The 22,874-nt window shown below is 42.5% G+C and overlaps 1 protein-coding gene across 1 annotated transcript in view; it reads right to left on the reverse strand.

The window, feature by feature from the left end:
• Positions 1-342: 342 nt before the first annotated feature.
• The window catches only part of itga1 (integrin, alpha 1), a 35,305-nt gene continuing 12,773 nt past the window's right edge, over positions 343-22,874 (reverse strand). Inside the window, exons 7-30 of the mRNA XM_061073923.1 lie at positions 22,111-22,259; positions 21,168-21,318; positions 20,732-20,906; positions 20,235-20,308; positions 17,205-17,352; positions 15,779-15,924; positions 15,530-15,673; positions 15,156-15,407; positions 14,935-15,065; positions 13,455-13,624; positions 13,200-13,357; positions 10,078-10,188; positions 7,222-7,298; positions 6,891-7,017; positions 6,706-6,783; positions 6,518-6,594; positions 6,312-6,401; positions 5,588-5,690; positions 5,336-5,452; positions 5,148-5,246; positions 3,906-4,013; positions 3,519-3,614; positions 3,295-3,408; positions 343-2,581 (exon numbers count right to left, since the gene is read on the reverse strand). Coding sequence (XP_060929906.1) covers positions 2,525-2,581; positions 3,295-3,408; positions 3,519-3,614; positions 3,906-4,013; positions 5,148-5,246; positions 5,336-5,452; positions 5,588-5,690; positions 6,312-6,401; positions 6,518-6,594; positions 6,706-6,783; positions 6,891-7,017; positions 7,222-7,298; positions 10,078-10,188; positions 13,200-13,357; positions 13,455-13,624; positions 14,935-15,065; positions 15,156-15,407; positions 15,530-15,673; positions 15,779-15,924; positions 17,205-17,352; positions 20,235-20,308; positions 20,732-20,906; positions 21,168-21,318; positions 22,111-22,259 — 2,952 coding nt within the window. The 3' untranslated portion in view covers positions 343-2,524. The remainder of the gene's footprint in view (positions 2,582-3,294; positions 3,409-3,518; positions 3,615-3,905; positions 4,014-5,147; positions 5,247-5,335; positions 5,453-5,587; positions 5,691-6,311; positions 6,402-6,517; positions 6,595-6,705; positions 6,784-6,890; positions 7,018-7,221; positions 7,299-10,077; positions 10,189-13,199; positions 13,358-13,454; positions 13,625-14,934; positions 15,066-15,155; positions 15,408-15,529; positions 15,674-15,778; positions 15,925-17,204; positions 17,353-20,234; positions 20,309-20,731; positions 20,907-21,167; positions 21,319-22,110; positions 22,260-22,874) is intronic.

Below are 22,874 nucleotides of genomic sequence, written 5' to 3' on the forward strand. Positions count from 1 at the left end.
CCTTTACATAAAATACAGAATAGAAGCTTTTATATTTTTATGTTTAACAAGAATCTATCTTAGATGGGCTTTCTTATGTAAATCTGTGTTTTATATCTGATGTGCTTTTCTATGTTTAACTTTGTACGTTACACTACGGTACTATGTATTTATTTCTCATTGTACTATGTCCTGATCTTCTGACCTGCCAGGGGATGTAAGTTAACTTGTGACCTTAATGTTTAAACTGTACACATATCTTAGAGTATTACAGTTTTTGTATTTAGCTTTTAAAATAAGAATTTCCACATTTAACAAATTGTTTATAATGCATTCATTGTACAAGAAGTGTTGACTGAGAACTTTGTCGTAAAAAGTCTTTATTTTTCTACATAAGATTCATTTCATTTGTGTGCTGATGAGGACGTATACAGTCGGACAAACCAGTGCATTACAATGAAGACTTCACAGCAGTGTAGAAGGCTGGGACGTTGCACACAAATCTCACTTTGTGCCTTTCTCTCATTTTGAATCCCACTCAGAATTTGAACAGAGGATATAAGATCTTACAAAAATAAACCCCCGACGACTTCTTTCTACGCAAGTGGACAAAGAGAGATTCATGACTCCACCCTCGTGTATAAGCCTGACGTAGCCACGCAATCTTAAAATGACGAACAGTGACACACTCTGTACATACGATTCATTACATGTGCTTCATGTCAACAGTGGAGAGCCGAGGGGCATTTCAATATTCAAATGCTCTGTTTCCTGTTGTCTTGCCTCAGACGTATTGTGTATTGTACGACAGCGAGGAAAGAGGGCGTTTCTCTGTCTCCTTGACATACAACATGAACGTATGTGCAACTTCTGGATCAAAAACAAGAAAAGCAATACAGGAAACCTGAATAAGTAACTTTGTAAGGTACTGAGTACCACATATGGGATGAAATGAGCCTATATATGCTAATGCTTTGTGTGCATGTTGCTGCTCAAAATACATTTACTATCGAATCCTATTTACTGTATAGAAAGCTGCTGGTGAGTAGTAACCCGATTTTTCTATCTTGGATGAATACTACCTTCTATTTTGCAATAGAAATCAAAATAATCTCCTCTTGGTAAAAGTTAAAGCCTCTGCATTCAGAACACAGTCATTCAACAGACTTAAAGCTAAAGTAGTGGATACGAACCCTCATCTTCATGTATATTTTCAGTACAGAATATTTATAACTTTCATTTTCTCATCAAAATAGAACAATATTTACATATTTGCATCAACTTTGGAATTGTGAGCTACAGGCCAGATGGTTTTCCTTTGAGTCAAATGCTCATGTCACTCATTCATTCATGATATTGTAGCACCTGAGCAGGTTCATGTTCTCTGACCACCGATCACACACACATGAAAACAAAGAAAGGCTTGTGGGTAACATCTCTTAAATTACAAGAATTAAAGCGAACACAGTTCTGTACATTTGAAGCTTTACATTCTTGAGCACTGTGCTATATTTACAGTAAAAATCTAAGCTTTGGATTTTGAAGGGTGATCAAACTAATTACATACATGGACATCAGAAATTGTTTGTTTTTAAAATTGTTAACTAAATCAAAAGGGAAAAAAAAGAAGAAAGTATACAGGCTTCAGCTCAGCTTAGTAAAAGTCTTGTGTTCAGGTCAGTGTCTTTATCCAACATTTGAATTTAAGGATCAAGAATGTGCCAAGTTACATTGCGAAAAACTCAACATACATGTCAAACAAACGCGATAAAACACTAAAAGCGTACAGTGTTTTTTAACAACAAACCAAGGACACTTTAACACAGGAGTCTAAGCTATCAGACGGCCGCTCCGACACAGGAAAAGTTCACATAAAGTCTCTGAAGCGAACAGACGGCCAGACGTTGTTGCTGTAATGATGCAGAAAGTGAGTGAGGTGACTTTGGATCTTCACACTGAAAAACCTGAGTGCCCCCCCCCTCTGAAGCTGTAGCGCAGCTGTTGTAGCTCTGAAGGTTTTTGTAAAACACAGATACTTGGTAGTTTTCCAAAAGGTGCCTGGAAAGTGAGGTCCTCCTCCTCCTCCTCCTTCCTGGTTCCTCTTCTTCAACAGCATTGACCTGAATTTACGTTGATATCTGCAAGAAAGAATCTGACCAAGAACAAATAATGTTTGCAAATACTCCTCTGAGCAATCGTTTTAGATGGAGACTCAGATAAGTGGAGTTTTTCATATACACAATTCATACTGCCAAAGTGTTTCTGTCTCTGCACCTTATTTGGCTATGTGTGCAGCCCCCATTTTGTAACGGCGTGTTTAAAGCATTGAAGAAGAAGTGATTGGAAGTATTTGCAAACATTATTAAACCCTGCGTAGAAAACAGAGAGCAGTGCTTCGTTTTTTCCCCCAGATTGTTACTGTGTCGCAGCACTGAGGTGTTTGTGTGTCCCTGCACTTCCTCTGTCTGTCCGTCTGTCTGTCACTTTGTGCAACCTGACGGTTCTGCGAGCATTCGCTCACAGAGCTGCTCGCTGTCCGAACCCTTCAGTCCATGATTTCTTCCTTTGTGTAGTCCCTGGATTTTCTCTTGAAGAAGCCCATCTTGAGGAGGAGAAAACTCAAGTTAGCAAACTATTACCAGCATGGTTCAAAGGAAGGGTTCGATATTTTAGCTAATATGCTGATTTACAGTAGAATATCGACACCACTCTCATGTGGATGCTGTAGTAAATATGAAGCTACAGCAACGTTTAAGCTTAGATTTGAGACTGTCAACACTGGGAAAGCAATATCCTGTTTTTCAAAAAGCACAAACAAATGGCAACAACTTCCTCCAGAGATTAAGAAAAAGTGTGTCTGGAAACGTGGTTTCATCTGCGCTGGTAAACGTTTGCATCTCGTTTAGCTGGAGGCTACTTTTCCAAGAGTCCTAATAATTGCTTTTAGACATTTTTGTGAAATTGTGTCTTAATTTGTGTGTTAATTCTTTTAAAAAAACATTTGTGACTTCACAGTTCATCCTGGAGTCAGACTTGACTTCAGAGCCAAACTGAAATATTGGATTGATGAGAATGGGACAAACTAAACACAAAGTGCCTCTGTGTCAAGTTTTACTGCCGCTCTTTATCTTGTTTCTCTCCCCTTCACCTCCTGCAATGGTTCCACTGGAAGCATTAGCGCCACCTAGTGTTGCCGAACCAACACCTACTATTTGTTCTATTTGCCAATTTCTCCAAATTTCTGTATAAATTTGTGAAACACATAAAAGCTCCCACATATGAGCAAATGATATTCGAGGACTTGGGAAACTTTACCTTCCAAAGAGCGAAGATGACCAGTGCTAGGATCAGCAGTCCTATCAGAATGCTGATTATGATGACCCATATGGGGATTCCTCCTGAGGCCTCCTTGGAGACATGGATCTTCACCTGAGCAGGACACACATTCATGTTGTAAACGTAGACATATATTCAAACACAGACACACACACAGGCATGTAATGACAAAACCATACGATGCAAAAACTTTTACGACTTACGGTCCGGCTCCGGTCCCCGCTCTTCAACTCAAACAGGTTTGGGTTTTTGACCCCCAGAGTCCCATTCACCGACATGTGCAGAAGGGAAAACTCCCCCTGTAAAGACAATAAATCTCCTTTAAACGTTTCCAGTCCCTTCATCCATCACTCAGCTGTCTGTGGTGTAATGGACATTTTATATTTATGCCTCACAGAAAAAGTTTTACAATCACATATATTTTGAAGATTAAATATATCTTTGTGAGTTTGTGTGAGTGTATATCAGTAAACTGCATGACAGGGGTAATTATCTGCCACTCACTCTGTTCTACTCTCTTTCCAAGTCTGTGACAAAATAAAAAGGCAGAAAGAGGCGAGAGGAGTGAAAAACAAAGACTGTGAACCCACCCTGATGAACGTAGGCTTCCACACCCTGAATGTAACGTTGACCTGACTGTTCTTTGCCTTGGGGAGGGCGCAGGTGAAGGATGCACATTGCAGCTCAGCGGAGCAGGACTGTAGAACAAACATCAGTCAGTAAAGACAGGAAAATAACAGGAGAAGTGTTTCAAGGTGTCTGAACTGACACCTGTGTGTTTTCCAATGAAATAATGAGATCAGAGCGGGTCAAGTCTGATTATTCTGTCATTGTATTTCATGTTTTGGAACTTTGAAAACAAACCAGAGATTATAACACCGATAAAATGAATTCACAAAGAGGAAAATGGACAACAATACAATGTTTGCTGCCACATGATGCACACAGTATATTAAATATACTCAAACAAAACCACTGCAATAGATCAGACTTTAAAAGATATGAACTCTGCTACAACAAGTTCCTGTGTTAGCTGAGTGATTTGCTTATAATCCCGAGTTTGTTGGTTCAAATCCCAATTAAGCAATATGCAATCAGTTTGTATGGTACATTTTGAAAAAAAGCATTTATATTAAGATGTATAAGATGCAGCAAAACTTTTAACCATCTTTGAAATATCATACAGGTCGACACCAGATAAGAGTGAAGATGTAAAAGAGTAAAGGTACCTTCAAACTTGCTTGCGATCTCTTTGGTATTTTATTAGTTGGATTTATTTGGGTCTAATAATAGACTACGGTGTTATTATAAGCAGCTCCAAGGATTTTCATTTAATTTATAAGTGTTTGTTAAATGACAGAATGAAAACGTCTTCTCTTAATGTATTTTTTACATAATTACAACAGTGTTTTATATAATTGTTAATAGATACATTTATAAACATATACAATATCTTATAAACACATTGTTACATGTTTATATTTTGACAAAATAGTTAGCTATGAAGGTGCATTTAAAAATGTGGACTGGAATACTGTGGAGATGCTTTAGACTGAAACAGATATGAGCTCGGATTTTAATTATGTAATGAGTGCAGCTTTCTGTTTGGTAAAATGTGAAACGTTTCACACAGAGAACCAGTTCAACCTGAAAACCACGTCTGACCAGGACCGGGTCAGACCGGAGGGATCAGTTTCCATGGATAGCTCAAGGCAGACTTATTTAAACCTCCTGAAGGAAACTGAATTTCCTAAGAACTAGACTGAATTATTGATAGTGTGTCTAAAGTAAAGTTGAGCAGTCTTTGTAAAATACACCTACACATTACTCACCAGCAGGAAGACGCTGAGCGTTTCTTTGTTTGGATTGGGCTTTATAATGTCGGGGTTAATTTTGTCAGGGTTAATCCAACGATCTGCATCACAATTCACCTGCAGGGATAAGAACAGCAGATATGAGGGTGAGTCAGTGTGTGTGTGTGTCTGTGTGTGTCTGTGTGTGTCCATGTGTGCATGCATACCCCGAGGCTGGTGGTGACATTTGTGAGGTACAGTAAGTGGTTCTGCCGAGGAGACAGATGAGGGTACGTCACTGTCAGGTCGAGGGGCGGAGTCTCCACATCACCTTCCTTCTCCACCTGAGAGGAGGTGAGACAGACACGTGACCTTGATTGATTGATACACTGCTCCACATCTGGAACCCCAAACACAGCACATCTGCGTGCAGCTGTTAACTCTGTACATCCAGAGAAGTCATCACATGTGATCTTTACCGTGTAGCTTATGTTGACCTCCTCTCCAATCATCCTGGTGTCGTCGAACACAGCGGCAAACTTTTCACCCTCTTTGACCACGATGTGTTTATCCACAGATCGCCTGGAAGAGACACACGTTCATCACATTATATTAGATTTATAATGTTATAGGTCAGGAGCCCCGCCTCAAGTCAAAATACAAAATCCACATGAGTTTTTCTTAAAGAGGTTTCTGTCATTTCAGGTCACGCTGACTTCTCTGGTTTTAATTACTTGTTTGATGCTATAAAAAGAGTGAAACGTCATGATCCACAGAGGAGAGTAACTCGCAATTGGTCGAGCGCTTGTTTCGGTGAGACCTCGACACCGTGGCTCCACCCCCCAATTTTGACTCCACAGACTCTAGCTCCAAATGTGCAAGATGGCGACGTTCATATAGGGGATATTTTGGCTTCATTTCTGGATAGTGGGAGGAAGTGGAGACACGTCGTCCATCTTTATAAACAGTCTATTATTCAGATACTCTGAACTTTAAGGTTACATAGCTCTAATAGTTGTATTCAACCTTCTTCTAAGCCGATATGGAAAACATAGCTTTTGCCGTTTTACAATGTCCAGCTGTTAGGGAGTAACATTACATTAACACTAACAACATGAAAAAATAACTAACATTGCATGTTCTTTTACAATATAGCAGTGTACATGATGAGTGAGGAGTGAAACTACAACTACAGCTACTCACACTGCGAATATGAGTCCAACTTCATACTTCACAGGGATGGTGATCAGCACCATGTTGTCACTCAGGGAAGAGGCCAGCTCTTCACTGTCACTGTGGGGAAAATAAAACCAATGAAAAAAAACAGTCATTTTTGCACTAAACTAAACAAAAAGATAATAATTGAAGTGAAACATCTTCAAAGGGGAAACAAAACACGTTTCTCTCACCTCGTTGCTGTCACGTTGATCTGAATCACATCCTGAATATGTTCGGGATTCGCCTCAAATTTCACTTTGAAATGTTCCTGCACATATTGGATCACACCGTAGGGTTTGCTTCTCAGTATTACAGATACAGAGTTAATCGTATATTGTGCAGGTAACATGCAGACAAATGAACGGATGCTGAAACAAACCTCCACGTTGCCCCCCAGGAACGGGTATCCAACAGCGCACTCCACTTTCGTATGGTTCAGATTGCATACCTTCTCCGGCTTAAGACACAAAGTTACACACGCATCAGCACAACACAACCGCAGGGACACACTGACTGTACAAACTTAAAAAATGACACAAAGACGAGAGTGCTGCCGAATCTCACCTCCACTTTCATATAGTTGATGTTGGGCGTGAAGCTGAGGGTGACTTTGGTGTTGTACGCGTTGTCTTTACTGTTTCTGATTTTGATGTTCACTTCAAACTTGTCCGTCCTTGATCTGATCACCATCCTGGAGAGAGGTACCATGAACACTGTCAGCATGCTCGGCTGTGATGCACATACTATATTCCTCCACAAGGGGGTAGTCACGCATCACTGCTAATAAGGCCTAAATACTGTGTTGTGACTGTAATTAAGATAAATTGAAGATGATACAGTTACAGTGAGCAATACCTGTCAATGTACACTGTATTATAACCCTTATCCCACTCACCTTTGTACACTAGGCTCTGCTTGGAGAGAGAGATCAGCAATGCACCTCATATTGCTCCCACAGTCGACTAAAGGAATCTGGAAAGACAGAGACGGACTTTTTATGAGGAACACTCATGTACTTACATCCAACTTTGCTGCAATCAAATATAGTGAAGTTTGTAGTGTTCCATTTGGTAGTTCGTGGTGGTGTTTCTATCATTTTGACCAGCCCATTTATATCAGTGAGGGATGGCTACATTCCCACATCCCAGAGTTCTTTTAGTTGCTTGATACGAATTCTCATAAATGCATTGTATCAAAGGCAAACACCTGATTTCTTTCTACTTTCACTTATGAGCCTCTTTAAGCAATCAATCAATCGATCAATAGATCGACAATAATCTATTTGTAAAGTTCTTTACAGAATAAAAGCAAAACCCCCCCATCCACACTCAGTAAGAGTAAACCAATATTAACAGGAACTGAGGAAACACTGAAATCTAATAGAACATTATTATATTTCAGTAAAACAGTCTAAGATGTATAAACAAATTTTAAAAAATAAATTAAAGGCTGACTAACAGAAAGTAAAGTCTTAACAATTTTTTAGAATGTGTTTATTTCTTTTTCAGAATAAACAGGATATTTGAAAATTCCGTTTTATGTAAAGTGATGAGTTTGATCTGATTTATAACAGATTATACATGTAGAGATTCATTAGAACCATAAAGATAGATTAACTCATTTCAGTAATTCACCATTGTTATCAGGTTTCAGCCTATAGCAGAGATTTATTTAGAGCAGCTTTTATTCAAATGAAAAATTAAATTTTCTAACTTCACAGGAATCTAACCTCAACACTGGACTGTTAATAGCCAATAAAACATTATAACCGCAGACAGAGCCACTTGTGTCATGTTCATTCTGCTCATGAGGACCAGGGCTGTTGATGTTGACAGTATGAGTTTGTCTTCCTCTGTATGCAAACTCTACTTATCCACAAGGACGACCTTTGGGCAGCTTTCTGTACTTACACAATACAAATGTACCAGCAACCCCCCCCCCCCCCACCACCACCACCACATCTCTGGCAGAGGTCCGGAGGGGATTAGCCAAGTGTGTTACTGGCAGATTGAATCAGACTGCATTGTAAATAAGACTGTCCAGGATTCCTCCCTGATTAGTCACAACCTATTGTTTCAGGACAGTCTCGATGTATGGTGTACGTTTGCACTGCCTTGTTTGAACCTTCTGTCTCCATTGTGCAGGGAATAAAACGGATCAGCCACAAAATTGGACCTGAAGGGAAATTTCATTCTTCCTCGACAGTGAGACACAACAACTGGCCTCACACGCCGCGGGCAGGATGTCAACGTTTTGTTGGTTCTGTGTTCTTTTTTCAAGACTCTGCGAGGGAGAGTGGTTTTAAGAGTTTTAGTTTAACTTTTGTTTTGGGGGGGGGAAACAAAGGACACTAAATCAGCGTCTTAAAAAACAAGTCTAAACTGTCTGGAATAACGATGAAGCTATTTTCAGACGTGAACTTTCACCTTTGACCAATGAGGAACACAGCAGGAGATTGTCGGAGTCGGACTCATTCAAAACAACAGGAACATGTTTCAGGCGAGAGGTGGCATTCAGCTCTATCTTTTAGATCCACCTTTTTGTCAGAAGTTTTTGTTATGATTGTTAGTTGAATATTTACCTGTTAAACCTGTACAAGACAATTAGCAGGACGTTAAGATTCTGCTGCGGAAATATCACCAAAAGCTCTGGAATCTTCGTCGACGTCTACGTGGACTCTTTTGAACGTGGAGAGGTTTCTATTCTACCAGTTTTCCTGCTGTATTCTCACAAAGTCTGACCAAACTTTCCAGACAGAGCAACGGACTCGGACATTTGCGTTCTCACACACAGCCCCTCCGGAAAATTCTGAGGAAAATGTCAGGACTTCAGCGGCATGTCTGAAAGCAGCTTCTAGGCTCCAGAAGCTCCTCCAGAGAAACCAGAGGAGACATGAGAATCCAAACGGGCTGCTGTTGCTGTGTGTTTGTTTGTATCCCTGAGTAAAAAAAAAAGGGTGCATTCAAATGACCCTAATTTCCTTTGCTTTTCCCCTCCAGAGTGTGTGAGGGTCACAGTGATATTTCTTCCCACTCCCAGTGCGCTCCCACTGGACTGTTCAACATCAACAGTGTCTACTCCCCAGAGGAAGCACGGGGGAAAGCACAATATCAAAAGAAAAACTACAGCTTCCTTTTGATGACTTCCCCTTTACTCTCTCTCACTGTGTGTGCATGCGTGTGTGTGTGTGTGTGTGTTTGTGTGTGTGTTTGTGTCCCCTCTCACCAACACTTCCTTGCAGCGTGACAGGTTCTGACCCCGAGGGAGTCAGGATGTGTTGCGGTGTATAAACACATCACATATCCTCCTGTGTTTTAGACGTGACGGGAGCTGTTAGTGTTGCCACTTTTTTCACACACCCAGGCTCTACGTTTTACGAAGCTGAATTCTCGTGCGATATCCCCCCCCCCCCCCCTCTTTATCTGGACACGTCACTCATTGCAGCAATTATCTGGAAAACCTCGCGTTGGAGCAAATATGCATGTGGGAGTGTGGGAAGGTTACTCTGACTGGCGGTGTTGGGGAACGAGTGCAGACTGGAGGGATGGCAGTCAGCTGTTGCAGATGCTAATGTACTGTAACAGCAGTGAGTTCGGAGCCAGGCGAGAACAGCCCACTTCTCTTGGATTATAAAGATGGAGACAGATGCAGGATGTTTGAGACGAGGTTCTAATCCTTCTTGTCATGTTACTAAAATCTCCTGCTTATTTTTATTCGGCGGTTATAACTGGGCTCTTCTAAGTGGTCTTACTGTCTTATTGACGGATCTGGGCAGGCTCTCATCCAGGACGGGGCCGTTGTCTTCATCAGCGAGTCCAAACTGCAAAGACACCATGAGCGGGTCGCGGAAATCCAGCCGGGCCTGTTGAGGAGAAGAGACAGGTGGAGCGCAAAAAGAGGGAAAGAAAAGACGAGGGAGGATGAGGAAGACAGCAACGAATACAAATGTACTACATATTTGAACCCTTGTGACCTGTGAATTCATAATGGACATCCCATCAGCCTGGCTGAAATTGTTTGCCTTGTGATCCAGCAGAGGGCGTTCTTGCTCTTGCCCTCTTGACCTATCAGTCAGTAAAGTTACAATGTTTTTGCTACAAAAATGCAAGACGCTAACAAAGCGTAATGAAAGGAACAATCACATCACAGCATTTGAGAAATGGCACGTGGAAGTATCATATGTAAAATGTCCAGAACATTCAGGCGAGACGTGGCACATCATGCAAGAGGCAGGACCAGACAACTGTGTCGGCCTCAACCGCCAAATATCACCCTAGAATATCGTCGAAAACGGACATATTCTACGTTTATGATATTTGTATTCTTCCAGTTTTGCATCCTTTGCTTGTTAGAAAATGTCATCAACACACCCCCTTGGACACACCGAGTTCTCCGGACATTGTCCTGCTGCATTCTCACACTCATATACAGACATTTTACGGACATTTTAGTCGAGGGGCTGGCAGGAAACGCTACATACAGCCCCCTCCGGAACATTTCAGATAAACTGTCTAGATTTTAGTCTATATTTGAGAGCAGAAGGATTACGGAGACATGGAACTGTTTTTCGTTTGCAGGCATTTGGTCATAAACCAAAGAATTTTAGCCGGGGGCGGAGTGCTGCCATGAAAAATCAGGGGATCCCCAAAGTCATTATGATTCATCCTCTGTGCACCATGAACGCCTGCACAGAGTTTTGTCACAATGTGTCCGGCAGTGACCGAGATGTTTCAGCGTAAACCTGAGCGGTGAGTTTGACCATCAGAGGTTTTCCATCCCCTGGAGCGATGCCGTTCACGTGGCTGCACAGAGGTCGGAATCAAACAGGGTAACTGAAACAACCTGTGAGCGTGCACCGCCTTCTTCTTTTGAAACATGAAGACGACATTTGAAAGATCTGCTTCACATTCCAGCGAGTACTGTACACGCACTGTGAGGCACAAGTATGGCTCTTTCTGAGCCTGTGCCAAAATTTGATTGAACCCAAAAGGACTTCAGAGAAAGAGCAGGACAACATGAGGCTGTATTTTCCGTCACTTAAGAACAGTCTGTTACTGTTTCTTGAAACATGTCATAGTGAGCATACTGTATATCACCTGCTTTTAATGGCTGCCACTTGCAGAGGGCTTCACTGTGGCCGACAGGCAGCTGCTGTGGAGGTTATTGATTTTTTTCCTCCTTTTAGCCAGTGAATTTCATTAAGTTCTATTTACACGTGTTTGCCCGCTATCAACATGCGTTGAACACAGTGAGTCAATGCTTTTGCTCCAAGTGGGGAACTAAGGTTGTCTTTTATACAGACTTGGACCAGGCAATGGAAGTTTTGAATGCAGCAGCTACGAGTGGATTTATTTTTAATCTGAGGATTTCCTTACTGGTTTGGGGCAGGATGCAATGTGGTGTGGACTTAAAACAAACACACAGCACATGAAGTGCGTACAACACTTTTGTTTAACATGGATTCTTTCATGATCCAAGTGCTTCTGTCAAATCAGAGATCTGTTCTGGTTTGGATCTGCTCCACCAGGTGTGGAGCTGGTTGTGTCTGGTACAAGTTTACTGACCCCTGATGACCTGTGTGGGAGGTTTGTGCACAAACTAGCAAACTAGAACAGAGCAGGTATTCATGCACACACACACACACACACACACACACACACACACACACACACACACACACACACACACACACACACACACACACACACACACACACACACACACACACACACACACACACACACACACACACACACACAGAGACATACACACACTAACTGCAACAGCTGTTTCCAGTGATTAGTTCCTCTGTCTCTCGCCTGCAAGCAGCTAATCAGAAAAATCCACTGCTGCAGTGAACGGCTGGAATGAGAGATTTCGTACACATGCTTCTAAATGTCACTGCCTAGGTTTACAGTCGGTGGTGGAGCGGTGACGTCTGAGGGTTTTAGCTGCGTTAACCGATTATTATCTGACGACAACTTAGCCTCAGTGGGCAACTGCAAATTTTGAAGCTTCCAGTGTAAACAGCGGATATCAGGAGCAAGACTCCTTCTTCCATTCGACGTACACCGTTTACAGCCCGACTAGTTTCTTTCTTTCACACAAAAGAACGCAAACAGTGATCCTTCTTGTAAGTTCAGACGAGATTTTGGCTCACGTCTATTAACAGCTATCTGCAAATCAATAAAAAAAGCTCATGAATTTCGGTCAATGTGTTCTGCCCTCTTTTGCTCTCCACACGAGTAGTTTACCTGCGGGCAACTCAAGCCCGCTCCAAGGAGGCTTCAGCCGGCCAAACGAGAAACTGCTTCTGGTCCCAAATCTTGTCTCTCGCCGACAGTTTCTGTATATTCACATGTAGAATCTGTTTCTAGAGATTAACGATCTGTGATGTGCTTGTCGGACCGCTTGTAGAAACTTCCCTTGACCTGGAAAGTCACTTTGTCACATTCTCCAGACACCTCATTCACTGTCCTTCTCTTTTTCACTTGTTCATTCTTTGCTTCCTCTCATTCTCTCCCCATCTCTCCACCTCTCCGTCTGTGCATGCAGATGATTTATCACTTGCAGCAGCACTGCTCTGCACTCGGCATTCTTTGATCAAAGACAGGGTCTGTTTCATGTTATGACCAGAATCTTCCTACTCAGCATTGACTCCTCACAGCTTTGTTCTCAAAGCGTCGCTTACATCACCGAAACAGGACAAGAATGCAACCTCTGTGAATGAACGTCACAAAAATCTAAGTAATCAAGCTGTTTTGAATACTGCGTCTTGTCGATCTGGGGCTAAAACATGTCGTTTTGGGGGTTGATTTAATTCAGAAGAAACCATAAGTGATTCCACGTGCACTTTAAGATCAGAGTACTTGCCAACATCATGAAGGTCTCCTGGACGCACTTTCTCTCTCTGTCTTTGATGGTGAAGTTCCTGGAGATCTTACGATCGTTTTTATCCTGCGGGATAATAAACAACGCCCTGGCTTTGGCACGCAGAGCATCCAGAGTCAGATTGTAGACGATCACTGCACCTACAACAGATAAGGAAACATGCAGTGACGAGAAGTGAGGAGGCGGAGAAATATGTTTGGTGACAGTATTATCAACACAGGACGTTGTATGGCTCACCAGTGACTGGGTCCAAGACCTCCTTGTCGGATTTGACACTGTAGACGAAGCACACCTCAGTCGAGACGCACACAGTTTTGCGTCCGCCGACCTCACACTGAGACTGCTGCAGGTTTATTTTGGCGGGATCAAACAACATGTTGGCGCGGAGTTCGGCAACATCTCTGGACCTGGTGAAACGAAACAAGCAAAACAACTTCTTGAAAACAGTGTACAAAAGTGTGCATTTACAAAACCTACCGCGCATCAGTACAGTGTTGCTTGCACTTTGCTTATTTCTAGTTTTTCAGCTACTTTATGATTCAATTTCTTTATATCTATATCTACTAATTCCAGAAATTCAATCGTCTGTCTGACTATGACTCGTACCGTCTTCTCTGCTTCACATTTAACATGTGTGCTGTGAACGGCCCAAAGTGCAGTGTCGAATTTGGTGCGATTTGGACATGCAATACCTTAAATATTGAAGTGATACTGCACTTAAATGTGTTTTTTGAGCTGTGAACTGTTGTGGACTAGAGCTATTCTAAGACTGTTCTTCGATGAACTATGTCAATGCAGGTTTTTAAATCAAATCTATTACCAAATCTATAAAAAAATCGACATTCTTGGAACCTTGAACCTGGCTCATGATACCACCCAGTATTTGGGCGTGTCCACGACAACGGCAACTGATTCTCCTGTTCAGAGTTGAGCAAAGAGAAAATCTATATAACTTTGTACAGGATATATTTTGTTTTTTCCTGATTAACCATCTCAAAACCCTTCAGATTTATCTCGCCAATCTCTGAAAGGGGGCCTGGACATCAGGCTGGGAAACACTGTACAAAAGTAAAAGCTATATACCGAGTAAAATTAGCTCCACCTTCTAACAACACATGCACTATGCCAAATGCATGTGTGTGTGTGTGTGTGTGTGTGTGTGTGTGTGTGTGTGTGTGTGTGTGTGTGGGTGTGTGTGTGTGTGTGTGTGTGTCTTTCTAGTTCAGGACAGAACAAGGAACGGATGCACACTGAGCAATAAACTTGGCCTAAACTCTCTCTCTCCAGCCAACCGTTGAGCGTCGGTCCAAGAGGACCTGCTGCCAAATCCTATTTAAACTCTAAGCCACTTGGGAGATGGAGTTTTCACACACGGCCCAGTTGAACCTCTGCCAGTAGAAACTGTGGGAGAAGGTCTGCCTGGGAAGTTAAATCACGGTGTGGGCTGATGTTTCAAAACTTTTGGTGGGTGGAAGTCTGTTTAGGCCGGCCTCCAACAGTGAACCAGGGGTTTTCTAACAGAGAGATCATTAGGAAGTTGTTGGTCTTTGTCCTACAAGCCCAGTGGGACACGCACAGCTGTCTAAACTCGATTAAGACAATGCGAAGCAGACGTGTGAGGCGATGTCCCCGGGATACGAGCACCGCTGCTGGTAGCGATTGAAGTGGAATGTGTGGTTGAGTGAATGTTTATATCTGAGGATGGGCCACATCTCACCAAAACAGCGAAGCCCCTCCCAGACCTCCTATGGTGACATCAGTGATCCCATCTCCATTTAGATCCATGACTCCATGTATGGACTGACCGAAGAATTTCACCTTTACGCCGTCCCCACCTGCAGCGATCCGCTGAGGAGACACCACAGAACCGTTGAAAGTGTTTTAATCTCAGTGAAGAGTTACAAAATCTTCCAGAAGTGGCACAGAAATGGTTCTCACCTGCACAAACTTCTCCTTCAGTGACTTCTTATCTCCGTGATAGATGTAGACGGCTCCTCTGTGGTCGTTCTCAAAAGGTGCACCGATCGCCACGTCGTTAAATCCGTCCAGGTTGAGATCGGACACGGCGGCGATGGCTGTGCCAAAGCGGGCGCCGCAGGGTTCGTTCTTATTGGGGCAGCTGGCGGTGTGGGCGGTGCAACAGGACTGATTGACAGGCTTTAAAGTGAACTCGTGCTCAAACTGGCCGCCCTGGTTAAAGAGGAGAGAAAAAACACAGGAACACGAGGAGAGACGATCAGTGGGTTCATCCTCACGTCCTCAACAAGCTTCAACCAAAGACACGAGTGAACCTCATTTTCAGTCTCCTGTACCTCGCTGGCTTTGTAAACGTAGACTTGACCCTGCTCGTCTCTTTCTGAACCCATGAACATCGGTGCTCCGATCAAGAGGAGATCTGTGTACGAGTCCCCATCCACATCCAAAGTCTGCAGGACGCTGCCGAAGTAGGAACCAATCTGAACAGAGGAGTCGCTCTTTCTTAGCTCATCATCTTTAAATATTATTAATACAGATTTAAGGAAAAGGATGCGAGCCTAGACGACAAACTGAAATCCTCTCACCTGTTCTCCCTTTATTATCTGCGTGATGACGATCTGTTTCTTCTCATTGAGACGATAGATAACCACCCGGCCTGTGTGGTTGTACCGCGGTGCACCCGCGATGTACAGCTCTCCGTCAGGGGTGGATGCAGACTGAACATCATAGCCTGTAGAGAACGCATACACAAGCACATATTGTATTAACGCACACACAAACAGGCGTCATGGTGGACATGTCGTTTGGTTATTTGTACCTGATGTTGTCACGTGGAAAAACACACTTGTTTGTCTTTGTGGGATATTTTTAGAGCCTGTTTTCTTCAGCCGGTTGTTTACGTCCGACTGTGTCATTGAAGCTATAAAACACAACTGGAGGCTGGCAGGAAATCACACGGGCCTGCGTGCACTCACACTCACAGATCGGACAAGCGCACACCGGCTATGTATGCAAAGGCTGCAGTCGGGACATTAGGTATGAGCACATGCCAACAGCTGAGTTTACAGTACGCGAGCCTGGACCTACCAGTGCTGCTTCAATGACATGTTGATTAAATAAGTTGACATTAAGATGCTGCGGTTGCTCCGCGAGCCATAAAAGGCAGCAGGACGGAGAGAGAGGAGCCTGTGCTTATTATTTATGTGACACACAGCGGGAAGCATCTACTGTCAGAGTTTGACAAATTACATATCTCAATCCTCCCTGCAAGAGAGAGTCGAAATTTATTCTGCAGTGGAAAAATGTCAGTTAATCTGGTAAAAGGGGCTTCTACTGCTCTGTGCATTAACACACACACACACACACACACACACACACACACACACACACACACACACACATACACACACACACACACACACACACACACACACGGACACACACTCAGGTAGAGGTGTTGACCTTGACCTTTTACCACACAAATCTAATCATTACATCTATGCAAATATAATGCCATATTTTCACAGTGACCTTCGACCTTTGACCACCAAAGTTTAATCAGTTCATCCTTGAATCCAACTGAACTTTTGTACCAAATTTGAAGAAACTGTCTCAAAGCGTTCCTGAGATATTGTGTTCACAAGAGTGGGACGGACCCAATGAGATAATCAAAAGTGCTCTCCCTGTTTCCAGTGTCCAGTGTTCTTTCCTCACTTAGTCCAAACCCTTAACGATCCTTTGCATTAACATTAAATATTAATTACTAAAGAAACCCCCCTCACTCACTGTCAGAATCCTTCTTCTAACGTCCGTCAATAATTCACAGAACAGTAGCTACATGTGTAAGTCATGTTTTCACGTCTGTGCCAGATAAAAACAGACCTGGATCATTAGATTAGATATTGTCTCCATATAAAATCAATAAACTTTGACGATTTTGTCTTCGTTAAGCTTGTGTAACAGCTTCTAAATGTGTTTCAGAGGCGTTTGAGATATGATCAGTCGACTCACCGAGGTACCCAGCCAGGCCTTCATATCCGGCCTCTGTCTTTGGGTCGTAAAACTGTGTGTTCCCTGGAATGATAGTTTCTCCGGCAGTGTGCATCACCACCGTCCCGTTCCAGTCGTACGCTCCCACTGCTCCCAGTAACACACCTTCCTACAGGACACAATAGAGCATTTTTGATTATTTCCTGATGTTTGATTTACCAAAAGATTGGTTCCTTGATTGGAAAACTTATGGACACATACAGTTTGTTACATGATCTGAATTTACACAAAAGTAATTAAATAATAATAAATTCAGCAGAATAATATAAATCTGTAAGAATTGTGACTAAAGCAACCACCTCCCAGATGTATTCCTCTGCCAACATACTCATCAAGCTGTCACCAGTGGACTATTTTTTAATTATAAGCAGGAGGTACTGTCCCGATGGTCCCTTCTTTTTGGTTAAGAGAAGATGGCATCCCCCATCACCTCCCTACACATCTCTTACTGGTTATGACTCTATTGACAGGATAGGATATTCTAGTGGTCAATCTCCAGATACAGAGATTTTATTTCTTTTTGACATTTCTGTTTTTGACAGCGACAGAATAGATAGACAGGACGGGCAGGGCAGAGTTCCTGAAAGTTCCTGGGCTGGATTTGAACCCAGTGAGCTGCTGTAACGCCTCAGCCTTGTGGTAAACTATTCTCACAAAGGAGAAGAGAGGGCTGATAGAGAGCTCCATCACATGGTGCAGCAACAAACCCCTGAAGCTCAACATTAGCAAAACCAACAAGCTTGTGGCGGAGCACCAGAGGAGCAGGAGGCCCCCCTGTCCTGTTTGTCATCCAGAGAGAGGAAGTGAAGAAGGTGGGCTATAAGTCTAATTACCTAAAACCTGGAGCTAAATGTGGATTGGAATCTATTCATAATTAAGATTGATATATATATACAATTCAAAATATATATTTTTTTACCTGTTAATGGCAGTTTTTGTCATCAGAGTCAATGGTCTATATTGAGGATGAACTATTACCTTGACACATTGAGGTACATTTTTGATTTGGGATATAAAGGATATATAAAATACAGTTGACTTTTAACTCTGAAGTTGTTTAACATTGATGTTATTGTTCTGCTGCATATATACTGTGCTAGTGTGTAACTTCATTGTTTGTCTGATCCTCTGTCCTGCTCCTCATGTCATTAATGTGTGAATGTATTTATGATCGACTCATACACAGAATAGTGCTTCCAGCTGTTAACAGCATCAAATATACATATGAATGGAGTCCATTCACTATGCTTGGCAATCAAAGCAGATTCTGCTCACTATTCTTAAACATGGATGCTTAACACACATCTTCAACCCAGCAGCGTAAAAGATCAGTGAGGCTGTGATTCAGGAGTCAGAGCGGGTCGTACACTAGCCAGTAAGTCACAGTTAGATTCCTGGCTTCTCCAGTCCGCTCAGGGCAAGACACTTAACCCCCAAATTGCCTCTGACGGCTGTGAATGATGCGTGATAGAAGAGCTTTGTATGGTAGCGATGTTAGAGAGCGTTAAATATGACAATACTGAAAATAGCATTGAATGGTCAATAACCATCTGCATATGCAGTTTCCAGGCTTGAGCCAAAGATGAGAGTCAATAGTTGAGTTTGGGAAATATGGTCACAATCTTGAGTTTCATTTCCCTTCATTTCCCATTATACATTTGAGTGTCATAATGAATTCTTGAGTTATGGACAAAAGCAGGTTTAGTGAGGTCACCGTGACCGATAATCCATCATTATCTAAACTGCTTAGCCTTTTGTAAGGGTCATGGGGGGCCGGAGAGAAAATCCCAGCCCATCTTGGGCCCAATTTAAAGAGACAAACACCCATTCAACAGTCTCCAATTAACCAAATCCCAATCTATGCATTTTCAGATTGTGGGAGGAGGCCGGAGAACCCGGAGATAATCAACATAGACACCGGGAGAAATCCACAGAGAAAGACTTAAATCAGGATTCAAACCAGGAACCTTTTTTAAGGTCACGGTGCTAACCACTATACCACCATTCCGCTCGACCTTTACCTTACACAGACAAAAACAAATCACTTTATCCCTGAGTCCATCTAAAATTTCATGACACATTTAAAGAAATTCCCTCATGGATCATTTACAAGAATGGGACAGACGTGAGAACGGACACAAAACAAGGATTCCTCTGACCAGGGCTGTCCTCAGAACAACATCCATCAATCACAGGAAACAGAGTTATGTGAGAGGAAGAGGAGGGGTCACACAGGACAAAACACGGACGGTCAGTCAAACTGCATCAAGTGGCCTCTTCCCACTGCTGTATGCCACAAGGCCTCACGTGTTTCAGCACTTAACCGTACAATTTAGTTGTGTGGTGTGGTGTTAAGTTGAATGAGCCCCTGCAGGCGCAGAGACGAAATATGCGTTGATCGAGGATGTGATAAACAGGAGCAGGAAGAGAGGCAGAAGAGAGGCATAGCCTGTTTGTCCTTAAATAGACATGGGAAATACCTAATGAATGAATTCAAGCGACGTGCAAAGTGGGTAAAGCACGCATGTTGTTTTTAACTGGAGTGAACAAGCATCTGATTCAACCTCCCCTCACCGTCTCTCTTGCTGCTGTTGCCTCGTGTTTAACTTTTTTATCTCACCCTGTCTTTATTTGTGTCTCCCACACTCACGCAGACAAAAAACAGCAGCTGTCTGCAGCAGAGAGGACAGAGAGGAGTCTGTGTGCGGAGGTCCTCCACCGACTGAGGTGAATCACCAACGGGCAGAAGATGCACCACAGATAAGACCGGTGAATTGTGTCTGGATGAGTTAATTAGTTGAGCAAACACCCATAGTTCCATCATACGTGAATAGTTCCTTTTAAAATAAACGCCCACACTCATGTAAACTTCCCCCTGTCCCAAAGGGATGATACACTCTTCGGTCATTTAGTCTGGTTCACTGGTTTTACATCACAAATGTGGTGATTGCATGTTCATCTGACATGATTAATAAATGTATTTAGACTTACTTTAGAAGTATGTGCACTAAATCCAGTCTGGGACATCTCCATCTCAAAGGAGGAGGTGAAATTGCTGGTGGTGGCTGAGGAAAGAAAAGTTTATTTGAACCACAAAGAAAATGACATGATGAGAAGGTCTCGGTTTTACTGTCAAATTACTGATTTAATACACACGAAAAGATTGATAGAGCCCTTTCATTTCTGTACAGTAACTACGGTGCTAAAGATAAACTTTGGTTCAAACCATAGTCCAAACCTTCAGGTGTGAAAACGCCAACACTTCTAAAGTCCATAGATTAAATTCTGTATAAAATCAGACTTGGTTTTAAGGGGAGTTTTGTCCTGCAACTACTTCTTGGCAAACGAAAGTCGGGAGACCTTGGTGAATATGTGAATAATCGGATTTTCCAAAATGTTGAACTACTAAAAAGTTGACAGTTGTATGAGCACTAAGGTAGGTGTTTGTTTTGAATGTTTAAAACGGTTCTGTGTGTGTTTTCTGTCACCTTCCAAGGCAAAGATCTTGTTTCCCAGGGCGTCCACGATGGTCAACAGCGCCACCTCATCAGACACGTTGAAGAAGTGGTCTCGTGACGGCTGACTGGAGATGGACTCGATCTCCTTGATGAACTTCTGCACTTCTTCTGCACTTTTGTTCTGACGATTGTAGTCTCCCAACACCTGGAAACACAATAAACGTATCTTAACAACATCAACGCGTAAAGGTTAGTCTGCGAACAGAAGATTTACATGGCCCAACAATTTTCTCATTACACCTTCCCTTGATTTAGCTTTAATGGTATTGCTTAATAGATCTGTTGCAAGGAGGAGTCACTTGTCAAAAAGATGAATTTGTCTAAATATTCAATTTGGTTGATTTACTGGCTTGTTGACAGAAACGATGAAGTGTTTTAACTTTATATCGTTATGGTTTCTACTCACAGCAATGCCAAACCTCTCGATGTCGTCATCCTCACATTCTCCCATGACCTTGTCTAGATTAAAGGAGTCATGTGATTCCCCGTCAGTGACGATCACCATGACTTTCTTCACGCCAGGTCTTGCTCCGCGCTCTGGCATGAAGGCCTCTTTCCTGATTGATAGAAATTTTCAAAATTTAGACGATAGAACTTCAATATACACCCAGGTGCATCATCCTCTTTGGATGGAGGCATCTGTCCCTATCCACACACACAACCACGTGATAAACCACATGTTGAAGCATTAGTCAGAGATGCCCATGGTTTTATAACACTTGCTTGCAAGATGTAAGTTACATCTGTACTGGTTTAAGCTCTTGTGTGGCCCACATGTTTTCTTATTAAACCAGTCCAACACTTTTAATAGGCAAGTTAGTTGATTTAACATTCCAATTGCATAATGCTGTTGGTCTCACAATGGAAAGTTATAAAGAAGTGTCAAAATCCATATAGCATTGGCAGAAATTTGACCTCCGCCTATAAGATTTATTGGTTGGTTGGTTTGATGGAGGATGGGACACGGCCAAGAGAGAACCCATTGAATATTGGTCTGGATAAAAGGGCGGATCCAGGATTTTTTTTTATCACAGTTTTTAACATTGTGAGATAGGTAATTTGACATTTTCCCAGGGATATGAGTGTGTGCAGAATTTAAGGGGGCTGTTGGGCCTAGGTGAAGGTCTAGTTATTCCATGCATTCTTCTTCTTTGGCAAAATCTAGAGCCTACATTATCCACAATGCAACTTGACTGAGATTTCTGTGTGCTAGGCTAGCTGCGCCAAATGACACCTTGGGCCCCGAACTTCAGGCAGAGGTGTGATGGGCTCACTCCCTTCTAACGCCACACCCTCAGATTTCTTTCGATTTTCAATACAAATGAGCGTGATGGGTAAATGTTGAGTACCTGGCCTTATCGATGCCGAGGAAGGTCATGGTCTTGAAGCCGGTCTGCTGAGGGAGTTCCTTGACGAATTCCAGCAGATCAGCAGTGTTTTCAAACTGGCTCAGGTTGACACGGTGAGTCACAGTCTCCCCGTAAGACACTATTCCCACCTGGAAAACACACAAACAGACACGCACATTGTTTATTTTAAATTTTATCCTATTTCAAACTCATGGGTTTCTCTCTCTCTAATTCTGTCCTCTCCGCTGTCCCCTCCCAGACAGTCTGCTGAGGATGTGGTCGGGTCTGGTGGGATTTATATGACACAAGTTGCTTTATGCAGCAGGCAGAGGACTTCAGCAGCCGTGGAAGATGTGACTTACAACCACTTGGCTGCCCAGAAAGAAGAGTTTCCAGAGTTCCCCGCTGGAAAACTCCGCTAGCTTCAGGCCAGATCACTGAAATCATAATAAAGACTAACCGCCTATTTGCAGAACGATGTAAGACAAGTGGACAGAAATAAACTCAAGGTTTAACTGAGTAAGACAGAGGCTAAAATGACTTGAAAGACCATTAAGTCTTCAGTCCCTGAGGCGTGGATCATGAATGACATCCCACAGTTATTCTTACTGCTGGCAACATCTGGGACACTCAATAGCGGAGGGACTTAAGACTTTCACTAAAATACTAAAAATTTAGTTGGCATAATATAATAGATTCCTTCATTCATCATTTATGTCAGTATAGTGTTATAAAACTAATCAGATTATTCACGTATCAATGTT

Source organism: Limanda limanda, chromosome 1 (assembly GCF_963576545.1).
Source record: "Limanda limanda chromosome 1, fLimLim1.1, whole genome shotgun sequence".
In the NCBI taxonomy this organism is placed as follows: Eukaryota; Metazoa; Chordata; class Actinopteri; order Pleuronectiformes; family Pleuronectidae; genus Limanda; species Limanda limanda.